The sequence below is a fragment of the Haliaeetus leucocephalus genome, unplaced genomic scaffold, assembly GCF_000737465.1.
Source record: "Haliaeetus leucocephalus isolate CR32 unplaced genomic scaffold, Haliaeetus_leucocephalus-4.0 Scaffold992, whole genome shotgun sequence".
Classification (NCBI taxonomy): domain Eukaryota; kingdom Metazoa; phylum Chordata; class Aves; order Accipitriformes; family Accipitridae; genus Haliaeetus; species Haliaeetus leucocephalus.
Window position 1 is genome coordinate 2,531,745 of NW_010973428.1, and position 15,594 is coordinate 2,547,338.

Genomic DNA, 15,594 nt, shown 5'->3' on the forward strand with positions numbered 1-15,594 from the left:
GAAAAGGCTGGTAGTCACCCTTCCTTGCTGTTCCTTTTTGCAGCCATATAAAGACTTGAGGAATAATAGTGAAGTGTTGTGACATGAATAGAAAGAGTGGAACAATGTGACTCTGATTATAGACAAGACTAAAGCTTCTGAGCTTTTATTTGTTTAGTTTTTGGCAAGTTGTTGGTTTGTTTTTTTCATTGTATACTTATCTCTGCAGGAATGGAGACAAGCCTCTTGCATGTGGAAGGTTGTAATTAAATGCACCAAAATTCAAACCAGCATAATAGGTTGCTAAGTCAGCTCTTAGTCATGCCAGTTCTTTTGAAAGCAAAAATCTTCACATATATTCCTTTTTCTAGCCTCCTTAGAAGTCCTCTCTTTGACACTCTGGTGATTCTTCCTTTACGCTCTTTCCTTTCACTCAGTTTTTACTTGTCAGCTACAAAATTTGGGGGTTCTATTTCTGAATAAACAGAAGTCTGCAAAAGTCATCTTATGAAGCCAGTCATGCCAGTTCATAGTTGGACTGAAAAGGTGCTGCAGGATAAATAAGGCCAGGAAGCCATATTCTGGTCCCTACTGCCTTAAAAAGCACTTCCAGAGCCCTTGTTAGCTGGGTGGAGTAACTTTGAGTGGGACGATGGCAATATTTGGTAGAATAACTGTATAAAAAAGGGAAGATTGTGTAGCTTCTGGCTGCTTGAGTTACCCTTCAAATGTGAATTTTCATTTCCAAACCGATTGGACAGTGATAATGTTGAGCAAGTAGCAGGTGGGTAAGTGACTGTGGCATTAAAAATGTGTTTGGTCCTGCTACACCAGCTTGCAGACATGCGTGCAGTTGCAGGAATTCTTTCCTTGCCACTTTAATGTGGTAGGCTTCGTGAATACTTGGGTTTTGTAAATGATTCTACTTCTGCCACAGGCTGGTTGTATGTGTCAGCAGTGGACAATCTGAAATCTGAACAGTGTATTGCAGCTTGCTCAGTAATGTGTCAGACAGCAGTGTGTGTGAGTTCAGATGCGCTTCCATACGTTGTTACTACTGTTTCCCTTTCCTTGCTCCTTTGCAGCTTAAGAAGTTTTATTTCCTTTTTTGTACTGCTCCTTTGGTTGTGTGCTCAGGTTAACAAAATACTCTAACTTTTAAAGAGTAGCCTTAATATAGCAGTAGTGTGGAAAATCAGAAGTGGTAGGTGACATCAAATTAAATTAGAGATCTTCAAATATGAAGATCTAGTCCGTATTATGTAAGTTAAACTTCTCATATCACTGTGTTGTGGATGAAAATGTTTGTGGTGTTTCTTAAAAAAAGCTAAGTGGTTTTTTGATTCAGTTTTTGGGATTGTTGTCCAAAGGAACAAACAGCTGTAGAAAAATCTTGGAATAGCTGTTTAGTATTAAGCTGTTTAAAGTTTGCAACTGTATTCATATTATAATGGTTTAAGATGATATGTTAAAGCGGAGCAACTTTAAAGACCTATGTAGGTGGGAAATGGAATCTGACTAAATTGCAGGCACGATAACAATTTTAAGTGTCACGAGTATTTGGCAACTACAAAGCAGCCAAACACTAGCTGACTTTTTGAACATCTCATGCGTCTCATCCTCCTCTCTGCTTGTCTTTGAAGGCAAAAATACTAATTATCCCCAGCCAGTTTAATCACCTAATTTTTGCCCAATGTTTGTGTCGGTGTATTACTGCAAATTCACATTACTGTGAGCTTGAGTAGGATTAAGAGAAAATGCCTGCCAATGAGCTAAAGAAGTCACAGAGTATTTCAGATTCATTGTGCTGCCCTTCTGAGTTTAGTAGCGGGGAGAAACTTTGGTGAAAGGCTGATTGAGGGCTAATATATACTCAGTCAAGGTTCTCTGACCTCTTACCCTGCAGTAAGACCGTATGGAGAATGACAAGAGCTGCTACAAGTCTCCTTTATATATTTCTTTTTTTATTTTAAATCAAGATGGCAGTGTGTGGTGCTCTTAAAATTGATCAGGTGGTAACTCAGAGTGCATCTGCAAAATAAAAAGTGAAATGTCACAGCTGCTAGCAAAATTTATTAATGGTATTGCTCTTAGTTTTGTCTTGTGTAGTGCAGGTAAGACCGGCAGAAGTACTGAAGTTACTTGTGGTAGTTACGAATGCAGAAAGTTGAAAGGAAACTTTTTTTTCTTTTACATTTGTAGAAGAGGATCTAAAATTGAGTTAAAAGTACTTTCTAGATGCATTCCCACTTTCTCCCCACACCTAGTTTGTAGGATTCAAAGGCAAGTAATGTGAGGACTACAGTGTCTTTAGGAGATTACCTGTGATTTCTATTTTGTAGTTGTATTTCATCCTGTTCGTACTACTTGTTCTTTTTGTGATGGTAATGTTATATTAAGGTTTCAGAAATAATAATCTTCCTTTTGTTACTTCTGTTAGGGTGTTACTTCTATTTGCATAACCTGAAGAGTGTGAAATGCATTGCTGGGTTTTTTTACTACTGAGCTTTGTAGTTTACCATAAGTTAAGTGCATCATTTTATTGAGACTTTGAAATTTTAAATTCCTGTAAATGTGTATGAAGTTAATTTGTTGTAGTAGTTTTCTCACTTGGAAAAGTGCAAACACATGTTAAATAGAAAGCAAGTTTCTTTTAACCCCATTTGGGGAACCACATAAGAGTTTTGCTTTTCTTTGACAAAGAGCCAGTCTTTCTGTGTGCTTCTGGGATTGCATCCCTGCCTTTCTCTCCCTCCTTTGACCCTTTACCTCTGAGCAATTACACATTAATCCAGACCCTTTGCAACCTGCTCAAATGTGTTGGAGCAATTGGGCTTTGCTTCACCAGAGTTGGCTGGTACTTGGGAGTATTTATATAGGCAGGTCTGAAGAAACTAATGTGTGGCTGGCTTGTGGGAGAGCTGGGGATGTGCAGATAAGGTGCTAACAGCCAACCTCAGACTGGGATGTCATACTGATCACTGCCTTTAAGCACAGTTCTTGCTCTAGCTGTGCTTCTATCAATGTATTTCTTTTGGGAGATTTGGGAAATACTTGTTCAGTACTAATTGTTTATAGTAAGAAATACTATGTGATGCTACTTGCAAATAATTTTTCTTTCTGGGGCGGGGTGAGGGTGGGGGTGTGGAAAGCCTTGGAAGAAATTTCCCCTTGCATTATGTGACCTAGCAATGGTGATTGTGTCCTGGCTTTTTGTGGGATGGGGGTTAAGTGCTCATCTTACTGTTAATCCAGTATGACACTGGAAAGGCGTAAGGATTTTTATTGATTAAAATATCTCAGACAAAATGCTCTGAGTTTCAAGATAAACCTTTGAATTGAGGAGATGATCACTTTGTATTGCATCAAATGCTTTTGTCTGCTACAGAGATTGTACTTTGTATTTCGCTTTTGCTCTGCTGTATAGCCTCCCTTTCTTAATGTCAGAAAGAGTTGATCTGCTATGTAGTTAATACTCTTTTCCTCAAAATAAGTGAATTAAGCCAGCAAAAGCTCTTCTTTGACACAGCTTTGGCCATGCCAGAGGAGGCTTTGTTATTAGTGATGTCCATGTTCATTTTTCATATACCAAGCCAATGTGGTTGTGCCAGCAAAACTCAATAGTGTATGCCTGTGTTTAGATGCTGACTTATGCCCACTGGTGGTAAAAACTTTTTTCAGACTAAACCTCACAGTGTTTCTTCTTGTGTTGCAATCTTGTTTTCATTTTAGAGGTCATTCAAAGATGCAAAGGCCTTCTGTATAGGGGGAAATCCCTAAGCATTTGAGTTTAAAACATTGCTATCTAGTTAAGTCAAAGTTGCATCACAGGTCTGGTTTTAAAAGGTCTTGAACACTGTTACCGAACTAGTCTCTGAATATGTTCTGTGTTGGCTGTTTCAACATTGAAATTGGTGTGATAAACTGGTTTATGCTACGTATATCTCTTCAACCTGGGTGCTCGGATTTAGCAGCGGTTGCTCAGGGGAGCAGGTTACCATAAGGAGGGCTATGCTAGGTTTAGCCTAGTGTGGTAGCTGTGGTGGTGTCCACAGCTAGATACCATGTGCTTGTATGTCTTCCATAAGCACATCTTCCTCTAAGATACCTTCTTTTCCAGTGGTTTGCAGTTTAGGGATTTCTTCAGCCATAAACTGTATCAGTCTTTTTGTGGACTCTTAATTCCATAAGCTTATCTGTGCTTTTTTAGCCTATTTATACTAGTGCCCTCATTCGTTTTGCTTTCACTGGTGGTTATAATTGTTAATTTTGGTACTCAGGCTAGCAATATTCAGGCTGTGCAAACTTCATCCTCATTGAGGTATAGACACCACCTGCTCTGCTGCAGGGACATTAACCTTCGGCAGAGGATGAAACGAAGTCAGGGACTTGAAGCTCTTGAGCTGCTTCAGCTGGGCAGCTGCCTGCTGGGCAAGGGCTGTGAATCCTGACCCCGCATGATGCCTGACTCCTTAGCACCGGGAAGGCATGCAAGAACCTTTCCAAAATGCACCTGGGATAGGATTACACCTGTGGGTATGGCTGACCTACTAAAGTTGTTGCTGGAGGCAGCAGTAATAATCTGATTCATAATTATCTGCTTTCATTAGGTGATCTTTCTTTTTGTATAGCCAGTTCCTAGAAAGGTAAAGGTGATGTGTCTGTTCCAGATTTTACATGCCCTCGCGAAACCATTTGATGTGTTAAAGTGACAGTACTCAAACCCCACAAGTTTGCACAAGTTCCATCACAGTCCTCTTAAAAGTTGGTCATTAAATAACAAAAGCACGGGGATTAGAAAGTGTACATGTAATCCTTTGCCTAAGCAATTGGCTGCTGAAATCTCTTGGCTCAGGTTCTGTGAAAGGCTTGACAGGCTTTGAACTTTGGTTGCTCTCCTTTTGACTGCGCTGTTCCAGTATCTTCTCCAGTTTCGGTCACGAGCTTTCTGTACTGAAATGGGAGGTCTTCTGTGGGCTCACACTTCTGGTGATCGGTGGCTTGCTTGATTGCATAAATACCTATTTTAATACATTCCAGATATTTATCCTGCAATTGTCAAATGGGATTTATGTACTTTCAGAAAAGTTAATCAGGGAGGGGGTTCAACTTTGGGGCCTAATTAATGACTAAGCCAGAGAAGGAAACAGGAGTTTAGGATATAGGATTAGCAGTGCCTTGACCTACTGCTGTTCTGATCAAATGACAGAAGAAAATTCTTATGTTTGCCAGAAGCCATAAGAAGGGACCATTCATAATACTTTACTGCAATTTCTCTTTTATTCTTTCCTCATTAAGGTGTCTCACCAAATACAAGAATTGGGTAAGACACCTTTATGACTGTGTTTCTTCTTGCCTTTTCAGAAAGAATAGTAATTTCTTCATGGACAGAGTGTTCAAAGCTTTGCTTAGCATCATGTTTTTCTGCACAAAGGTTCCCCCTTCCCCAGTGGTGCAGTATTTCTTTTCCTTGCCCAGCAAAGGAATGTGACTGGGAAATGAAATATTTAATTTCTCAAGAAATGGGCTTGCCTTTTGCTTAATCTTTCTCACTAGGGCTGGGTGACAGTACGAATCACTTAACATACTTTGGGTAGGTCATGTGAAGCTAAGAGCAGGTTAAGTTATGGTGATTGTTTCTGTAAAGAACTTACTGGAGTATTTTAGGGTTAGAAGTTAGAGTATTTGGTGTGGTTTGCGCTAACAAATATTTGCGGTTTAAATTCTTTGGTCATCCTATTCATTCTTTTTGCTTCCTTCTCCTTTATGTTTAGAGCACCACTATACCTTGTGAATTTTAGGGGCTTCCTTTAAACCTTCTACATTTCAGGTTTCATCTTGGTAATTACAAAGGTTAATAGGCTGAAGTAAATAATTTACAGGCATCAGGGTGACTGATCCTTGACAAAATAATGGAACAGCTAATGAAGCTCAGACTTAGCCTGTCTGGAAACAAAATAAACAATTTATGCTTTTTTCAACTTTATTTGCCTATTTTATTTCTGTAAAGGCTGGTCTCCATATTGTTGCTGGGATCAGTATGCAACAGTTGGAGTTGAGAAATACTTTGTATTTGGGCTTGCTTCCCCCCCTGTCTTCCAAGGATCTCCTGTCCAGGGATTTGTAAGGGTAATGTGGCTTGGTGTGAGTCTTGGTTGTGAAGAATTACAATGTGTTAGTCTGTGGTTATAAACTGGCCACAGAAGAGTGTAGAAGCTTTCCAGTAGGTAGTCTGTGAAGTGAAATTGTGTTAGTGAGCAGCTTTTCAGCAAGTGACTTGTTGAGCTTTAGATGCTGGCAAGTTTGTGAATCAGGAGCGTGCTTCCTTTCTCTTTCGTTCCTTTTCTTTACCAGGAGCATGCTGCATGTTCTTGGATGTGCTTCCTTCTACTCAGTGCTGGTGAGGCCACACCTGGAGTACTTGGTCCTGGAGCACTCGATCCAGTTCTGGGCTCCCCAGTACAGGAGAGACATGAACATGCTGGAGTGAGGGCCATTAAGATGATGAAGGGACTGGAGCATCTCTCCTATGAGGAAAGGCTGAGAGAGCTGGGACTGTTCAGCCTGGAGAAGAGAAGGATCAGGATCAGGGGGATGCTACCAAAAGTTATAAGTACTTGAAGGGAGGGTGCAAAGAGGATAGAGCCAGGCTCTCCTGAGCAGTGCCCAGTGAAAGGACAAGAGGCAAGGGGAACAAGCTGAAACACAGGAAACTCCATTTCTACTTAAAGCACTGGCAGGGGTTGCTCGGAGAGGTGGTGGAGTCTCTGTCCTTGCAGGTGTTCAAAATCTGACTGGACATGGCCCTGGGCAACCTGCTTTGACCGGGGGCATTGGACTAGATGGATGATCTCCATAGGTGCCTTCTGGCCTCTGCCATGCTGTACTTTCTGTGAAAACACTTTAATGCAAAATTTTATTAAACTTCTTGGGAGCAATGCAAAGAGTGGTGGATTCATATGGGTGGTGAAGCTTGCTTAATACTTGTAAGATGGCTTGAGGCATTCATATGAAAGTGCTAGAAGACTTTTATTGATATTGCACTGATTATAATAGCTACAAGATTGCATCAGCTATATAAACTATACATGTTCATTGTGTTTGGGGTTTTTTTGGGTCTAGAAATCTTCTTCCAAGTGACAAAGAGATTGTTATAGCTTTTTAAAGACAGTTCTTTACTGTTCTCTTTACTTAATTTCTGAATTAATTAGCACTGGAAAGTTTAAATATTTTTGTTTGTTTTTTTTTTTACTTTCCATAGATGAAATACAATTGTACATGTGATGGGTTTTTTTGGCCTTAAGACTAGATTTCTAAATACCGTCAGAGATCTGAGGCAATCAAACCCAGAAAGCTAATACCTTGACTTTGCATGACTCAGCTGCTGAAGTTGCTATGTTATGAATGTCGTCTTATATACTGGAGTGCCATGAAAGACTTAAATTCCATGGGGTTATAAATTCCATTTGTTTTTAAATAACTCTAGTCTGCATGCTGTTGTCACTGAAATGGCACCTCTGTGGTCTGTATCGGGAGATACTTAGTTAACTTGCTTGCAGAAACGTTTAAATAGCATTTATGTAATTTTTTAAAAGGTGTTAACAGCGTACACTTTTTTGAAATCTGTTGATTAATCTATTTTCATGAGGAAAATAGGATACTCTGATTATGCTTGTCTTTCATTTTTTTTTCCCTGCAAAAATGGTCCAATTTGGATTAACTAGTGGGAAATGTAATCCAATTTTCATGTCATAAAGCTAATTAAATAGCTACAGGTTGTTGAAAATCAGTGGCTGGAAGAAGAGACCCTGAATGCAGTGCCTCCACTAAAGAAGAAATTAAAAAAAATAAAATAAATGTATGGGTGTCTCTCCTGCTGCTTGATGGATGGCCAGTGTCTGCATGTGAGGTACAACCTGGTACATACCCAACTACCTATGGCCTGTGCCTTGTGTGCTGGGATGGGGTGGGAGCTTGCAGTGAGAGGCCAGAGAAGTCGTGGGGAGGAGCTGGTACTGGTGGGGCATATACTAATATATAAGAAATTGGAGCACGCAGTAGTATGGAGGAGCCAGGTATTAGTTTGTCTCAGGAATTGGCTTCTATTTGTGAAAAGCTGTTGACCTAGAGAGGTTTAGAGCGGGAATGATGATGGACTGTGACGGAAGGAGATTTGGGACAAGGTGGGGCGATATTGATGGAGGAGCCTGGGAAAAAGATGGGCAGCTCTGAAGGGATAGATCAGGAAAGGTTTTAATATTTGGGAATGAAAAGACAGAGAATAGGGGATGAGGAGGATTTGGGACTGTAGCCTTTGGGTTTTTGGAAGAGGAAGATGGGAAAACCTCTGTCTGAGCTGAGTTGGAATAAAAGATTCTGGAATATGAGGGGGCAGAAGTTCAGTGTTGTAAGAACTTTGCAGAGTGCTTCTGTCTTTACCCGCCTGTCACAGAGAACAAAATAATGTTACATCTTTTGTACCATGAATATTATTTCCTGACTATGTTCAAACAGGGTTTTTTGTGATGTCTGCCTGATTTGAAACTCTGCCGTAACTAGCAGAGAGAGACACTTATGTAAATACAGTTTATGGCTTGGCTTCCTTCTCTGCCCAAGCAATATTGCTTACTTGGGCCTGCGCAGGGTCTCTGACATCTGTTGTGTTTCTGCTTCCTTCTGGTATGCAGATGGGCTTTTTGTGGGGATGGCTCCTGTGTTATGCAGGAGATTATGCTAGATGATCACAATGATCCCTTTGACCTTATATCCCGTGAATCACCTCCACAAATGCTAGTGAGCCTAATAATAGTTCTAACTTGGGTAGCAAAAAAAGAGCAGATGGCTAACACCAACTTGCAGAAAGTAATTCTGTTTTCTTTGTAACCGCTCAGAAATGCAAAGACCTAATCTGTGTTCATAACAAAATGAGCTGTAGTAAATCTGGTTTGTGATTCCTACCTTTTATTTGTGCCTGTAAATTTACTCGATCTCTTTCTGAAGTGCCCTCCTGTTTGTACACTTAGAAACATCTTAATCGCCAGATTTTGGGCAGGAGTTACCTGCCTTTCTCTTCTCTTTCCATGTGCCAGTCTTGTTGGTAGGGACCTCGGAGATGGCGAGGGCATCTTCCTCTCCCTGTGGGTGAAGTTTGTCCTTTGATATCTACAGGGTGCATATAATCCAATCCACTCTCTATTGTTGTAGAGGTATTCATGATACCTTTATTTCAGGTTTGTTTTTTTTCCTCACAGTGCACTTGCTGGTAGCTGAAACCCTTTGCTCTAACCAGAGATTTTGGCAGAAACTTTTCCATCTTCAAACCTTGGTGTGTGATCACTGGCAGTTTGTGAAATATGTGCCCAAATGTATTTGTATCACGCATGAAGGCTTCCCAGGGCTGTCTTGCAGTGGGAGCTGATGCTGCTTGGTTTGACCAGATGTTAGGTAACCATTGCAGACTGTTGGAATGAAATGTGGACTTGCCGGAGCCTGGCGACCCTCTGGAGCAGCCCCACGTAGGTGTCGGGACACTTTGCTTCCAATTCTTGGTTTGGCATTGTCGTCCTGTGAAAACAGCAGGGTCACTGGCTGACTGGTGTGGGCTGTGCCGCAGCATTATTTCTGTCTCCTGAGAGCTTGCTCTTCTCTCTAGCTTCCTTTTAAACATCATTCCAATGTGCTGAGACCGGCAGTGTGGCATGTTAGATTGCTTTTGCTGGGAGGTATGGAAACAGCTATTTTAATATTGCTTCAGTTGTGAGGATGCCTTCTTCTAAGTTATCAGTTGCTGGGGGATTTTTATTGTGAAGTAAATATAATTTAGCTTAGACTCACAGTGAGAACCAGGAGGTGGTCCTCATTACTCGTCTGTGGTGTCTTGTTTTTGATGGTGTCTGCTGTTGGGAAATGCCACCAGGGAGTAAGGTGCAGGGTTTCTTTTTTAGTTTTGGTTTTTTTTGTAATGCTTGTATTTTATAGTTTGGTCTATATAGAGAATTTACATTTCAGGCAACTGCATTTTGTATGGCAGTTGCTGTAGGTAGCTGTCATTTACTCTTTTTGTTAGAGAGACTCTTAATATAACTGGTTTTGCCCAACTGCTGAAGTTTGATGGAGAGGGAAGGAGAAGGAATGAAGGAAAACTTCATGGTTGCCACTGATTGCGGAAATTAAAACTGCGGTGTGAAGGTGAAAGCTTACAAGTGGATTACTAGCTGCTGGAGCCATTTGTTCTACTATGGTGTTGCAAGAGAAGAGGGGATCTGCAGAACAATCTTAACTTTTGCCTTCTGTTTCTTTAAAGCCAAACACCCTGCCCCCTAAAAAAGCCCAACCCAAAACCTCAGGGCTGCTGATTAAAAATTATCCTGTGTTAATGAAGACAGGGCCCAGTAGTCCTGATGAGCATCAGAAGTTCTTCTGTGAGCTTGGTGGTCACGAACTCTGGTGCTCTGTGGCTTGCTTGGCTTTTTGCCTCTTGCTAGCAGGGATAAAAACCACTCTGGTTTCCATCCTCAAATTTTAGATGCTTATTTTGTGTCTCTTTATATGTGAATTAGTCTGAGTGAGTTTGACAAGAAGACAGTTACTTTCAAAATGCTTTTTCTGTCCAGAAAATCCAGCACTCAAGATTATAAAACTTTTCCCTTTTTTTTGTTAATGTTGTCAGGGTTTCAGATGCATGCTAGTCCTGGGTGGGGATGTATCTATGATAGATACTCTTGCTTGCCTGGAGGCTTAGGAAAAGGGATGTTTCTAACTGTTACATTCCAAGTGTCTTAATTGAAACCCACAGGCTAATTCCTTCTTTTTATTTCTAAATTCCTTTGCTGAGAACTTAAGTAATGAGGTGGGGAAGGCAAATTTGAGTCTTAGAATGTCAGATGACCCTTGGTAACTTGTGCTGGAATGGTTGGGCAATTTCTATACTTTATTTGCTAATCTAGTCTGTATGCTTCTTCAGGGCACTTTCATTATAGTGCTGCTCTGCCAGCTGTTTTGGGTGTGATAACTTTTGTCTTTCAAAAACTAAATAACACAATTCTGTCATGTAAGCTTTTAATGTGTTTTGGGGAAATAAAAAAGCTGGCTCTCAGTATGAAGCAGAGGTTGAGTAAAGGACAAACTGCAATCCAGTGAAGCTTTTGTTTTTACCTCTATTTTTAGATCATTTAGATTCCTTTTTGCTCCTGAACATGATATTCACAAGGTAATAGATTGGACTTGAACTGCAGTTTCAAGGTGCCCCAATAAAATGTAGGGACAGTGTTGAGGGTGGAGGAGGTACGTAAGGCTGTTGGGGGTGACTGGGTGCCAGGACACAGGCTGGGCATCTGATGACAAGAGCCGGTTGTTTTGAGCGTACTCCAGTTGCATGGATGTACATCATGTTGTATAAGAGAAACAGGCTTCATCAAACAAGTATTCAGGATAGGAAGCTTTTCTTCTCTCTGTTGTCATCACAAGAGTTTAATTTTGTGTGTGTGTTTAGGTTTCTTTTTATATCTTCTTAAAGGAACAAACTGTTCTGACATCGCCCACTACAAGTCCATTAAGTGACTGGAGGGCAGGCAGAGCCATGTTGGTCAGAGAAAACAGTCAGTTTTCAGGGCAGAATTTGGCCCCGAGTCAGTCCTTGGCTTTTATCGTCAGGCTGTGGCAGTGTGAAAGGAAACACAAATGTTTTAGCGACTTGGTGAATTTTTCTCAGTGGGCTGTGACTTGCTGACATTTTTAATGTTTTGTGTGAGGAGTTGACTGGCTGGAGTACTGTGTGCTTTGCTGAATGGTAATATTGGTTTGGTTGTGTTGTTTGTTGGGGTTTTTTTGTGTGGTGGTTTTTGTTTTTTTTTTTTAACTGAATGTGGCTAATTTGTTATCCAAATCATAACGTCAGCCTCCGGGGGTTAGCTTTTCAGACTCATAGGAATCTAAAGAAAATTAATTTGAGGGATAGAATAACTTGTCACTGTTGTTAACAAAGCACCAGCATTTCAATTACAAATTTAGTTCCAGGAATTTATAGCAGGAAGCTTGACACAACCCTCGCTATAATGGCCAATTAGAAAAATCCTAGTTTCAGAGGCTTTTATGAAGCAAACATGAAAGCAGAGCCTGACTGGGCAAGTGTCATCTGTGGGTTTTATAACTGAGCAGGATGTTTTGGGAAGATGGGAGTTGGAGGGGCTTCTGATTCCTTGCTTAACTGAAGAAGAAAGGATGCTCTGATACTGAAGGGATAGTAGGGGTATATACATTCATATTCTTTCTTTTAGCATTAAAAACTAAGTAGTTTGTGTTTATCGAAGTCACGTGTGTTTTGGTTGGTTAGTTGGGTTTTTGTTTTTGTTTTTTTCCCCTCTCCCTAGGAAACCCTCTTTTTGAAAAGAGGCTGGGGATTTTTAGTAAATGTTACGTATGCTACTGCAGTACACATAGCAGGAGCACTTACACAAACAAGCTGGACCTGAGGTCTGGGGGGAGCAGCTGTAGGAGCAAGGCCTGCTGATGGAGTCTGGTGTAATGCTGAGATGAGCTGTCATCTCCTGCGCTGGTGTGCCCGTGAAGGGGCTTAGCCCCCCAGGAGTGGGCCGTGTAGAGCTCCTAGCGCACAGGATTTATAAATCCACGACCCTTTTCATAAGTGTTGTTATCCTTTTACACAGCCAATACAGCTATTTTTGGCCTCTCTTTGTGCTTTGCCTTTATCGTCTTAAGAAGGTAGTATGTTAAAAGAGCGTGAGACCTTGAACTTTGGGGTTACTCTTGATTCTCACAAAGTTTAAGGAAGGAAAAAGGCAGACCGAGCCTTAGGAAAGCATCCTGGTACATAGGTACGTACTTGGGGTCGTTGGCAGAAAAGGGACAGAGGTTACTGAATTATATTTAAAGAAAGAGAAGGATGTTTAAATCTCAATACATTCAATACAAATAGTATTTGCAACTAATGTAAATGGAAAACATTATCAGGAGTTGGACAGAGTCAGGGATTGAGTTTTGTACAATGCTAGCTTTTTGGTCCAACAGTGGCAGTTAATAATATAGTCTGTTCCTGTCTCCTAATAAAAAAAAAAAAAAAAAACCAAAAAAAAAAAAAACCCCAAAAAACCCTGGAGGGAAAAAATGGGTAAATGTATTCAGTATATTTGAAGTTTAAATCTTGACCCTCTCAGTCTCCTGTGAGACGGGTGCTTGGCACCGAGTGTCCTGCTGGTAGATCCTTTCTGTCTTTGATGGCAAGGTGCTCTGTTTCACTGAGGAAAGAGACCAGGGTTAATGAGATTTTTCAGGTAACTGTATTCCCCCAGAACAACACCTTGAATTTCAAGGAGCTGTTTTAAGCATGGCCTGCTGTGCATGTATGGTAGGTATCTTGAATGTCTTTCAGAAAAATCTTTTTCTGCGTTGGGCTGTCTTTGATTTCTGGTTGACCTTGAAGTGTGACTGAGGAGCAGGCTGTGTTGGATCAGCTTTAGATGGCAAAGAGGAGAGGCACAGAAGGGTGAAATAATGGCTGCTGGCTGCCACATTGCAGCAAATGTGCACTCTTTGGCGTTCCCTAAGTAGGTTTTTCAGCTGTAGCCTAAAAGGACCCCAGACCTGAGGTTTTATTTTAAATTGATATGAACATTTTCATAAAGCTTATTAAGTCTTTTAACTCTCATGACATCTCATTTCTCACCAATGTGACTTCTCTTGCTTGGACTGAGCCATAGCTGCTACTCCTTGTTCATGTCTGTTAGGTAAAAAACACCCGGTCATTCGTTCCACTGCTCTAGTAGCCTGTGTGTAACCAGATTTATGGCTAGATAAATTAGACATGAATGGCATCAGTTTCAGATGCATGTTGGGCCAGAAACAAGAAATTTTGAGGTCATCTACCTAAGGAATCTTCTGGTAGCATTCTGTGATTTTTTTTTTCTTTTTTTTTTTAAATTTTTATTAAACTTCTGAAGTTTTGTAGGTAAAACTTCACTGTACAACAGTCTCAATTGCTGCTGAGGCATATGATCCTTTAAGTGGTGCCTTTTAATCATAATCTGATATCTTTTTATATATAATAATTTTTTTTCCGTTTCATGATTTCATGAAGTGGAACGTTTGAGTTTCAATCCATTTTTTTTCCTATGGCTTCATCCTAGTGCAGGAACAGATGGTCTGAATGGCATGGTGGTGTGTATGCTTTGTTGTGGTAAGGGGCTTGGAAAAATTGGTGCCAGCTGCTACGAAGAGAGTTCTGCAAGAGAGCATCCCAGGCAGCAGCGTGCTGCAAGTGCCTGAAGCTGATCTTGAGGCTGGTCTGTCAAGAAGCTCTTGGAGTCTTGAAAGCCTCTTGGAGATGATGGTCTGGGCTGCAGCTGTCAGACTGAGTTTGCTGGTGGAAGGCACTGCCTCCCTCGGCTGTGGTCTGCTGCGTGGATTTGGAGGGTGAAGCCTTTTACAGGCTGCATGTGTGTCTCTTCTTCTGGGCTGCAGCAAGCAGGCCTGAAAATCCATGGTGGGCCAACTTCCTTTGCCTGGTCTGTTGTCAGCAGGTAATTCGCTGTTGTTTAAGTGCAGGTGATGAGGCATAGTCTCGCCCTTAGCACTGCTCAGTGCAATTTACCCACGAGGTGTCCTCTGGTGTGGGCAGAGCTGTGCTGGAGGTGACTCAGCCTGGGTTCGTGGGACAGACTCTGTAAAATCGCAGGTGACTCCCAAATGGCTTCCTGAAACAACCTAGGAAGCCATCTTCTCTCTGCACAGCTGGAGGCTGTGCTCCTCCCTCTGCTTTGACCTGTAGGTGCTTGCCCATCCTTCGTCCTTGTCCTGCGGGGTTCTTCTGGCTGTCTCCTGGACCCGAGGTGGCCGTACTGTGGTGTCACACCAGTAAGGGCATCCGAAAGGGCTCAGCAGCCCTTCCCACAGTATAGCCGAACTTACTGTGACTGATCACTAACATGGTTCCTAACCCAGGTGTGAAACCAGGCTGAGGGTGGGTAAGGACGCAGGCGCTTCAAGGGTTGTTCCAGCAGCTTTGCTACTGCCGTTGCTGTGTCGTGTACTGAAGGAGGCTGTTATCTGCATCAGAAGCTTGAATAAGGACCTCAGCAGCTTTTGGAGTAATGCACCCAGGCAAAAAGGTGTTGACAAAGTCTGCTGATTAAAAGTCCGTGGTTTCATTGATTGCTTTTCACCAGATGGGAAGCCTGTGAATTTAATGCATCGGTATCCTGCCCAGGAGGTGCCGTGAGGCTGGTTTTAATGCAAAGGAGCCCCGTGGTTGCTAGCAAAGTTGAAACATTTGTGTGACTCTGCAAGTACCAAACTCTTGTAGGGGTTTGAACAGCTTTATTGACAGGTTAGGCAAAAAATTCTCCCACTGAGTCAGGATAGGGTTTAATATGACCCATTTTGAGCAATCTAGGATTAAGAAGAGTGCATTTTCACTCATTGTTTTCTTCTTATTTTCTCTCTCCAGATGAACACAATGATGTACAGAAAAAGACCTTTACGAAATGGATAAATGCTCGGTTTTCCAAGGTAACAATGGGTTGAAAGTACTACTTTATTTTGTTTGATTCATTGTTTAGAACAATATTGGTTAAATATACTTTGCTCTTACTCTTGTAGAAT

General features: G+C 41.4%; 1 protein-coding gene across 3 annotated transcripts in view; it reads left to right on the plus strand.

The window, feature by feature from the left end:
• UTRN (utrophin) overlaps nucleotides 1-15,594 on the plus strand; it is a 387,621-nt gene that overhangs the window by 43,642 nt on the left and 328,385 nt on the right. For all 3 annotated transcript variants that reach the window (XM_010584498.1, XM_010584499.1, XM_010584501.1), the window contains exon 2: nucleotides 15,440-15,501. In XM_010584498.1, the coding sequence (XP_010582800.1) occupies nucleotides 15,440-15,501 (62 nt within the window). The remainder of the gene's footprint in view (nucleotides 1-15,439; nucleotides 15,502-15,594) is intronic.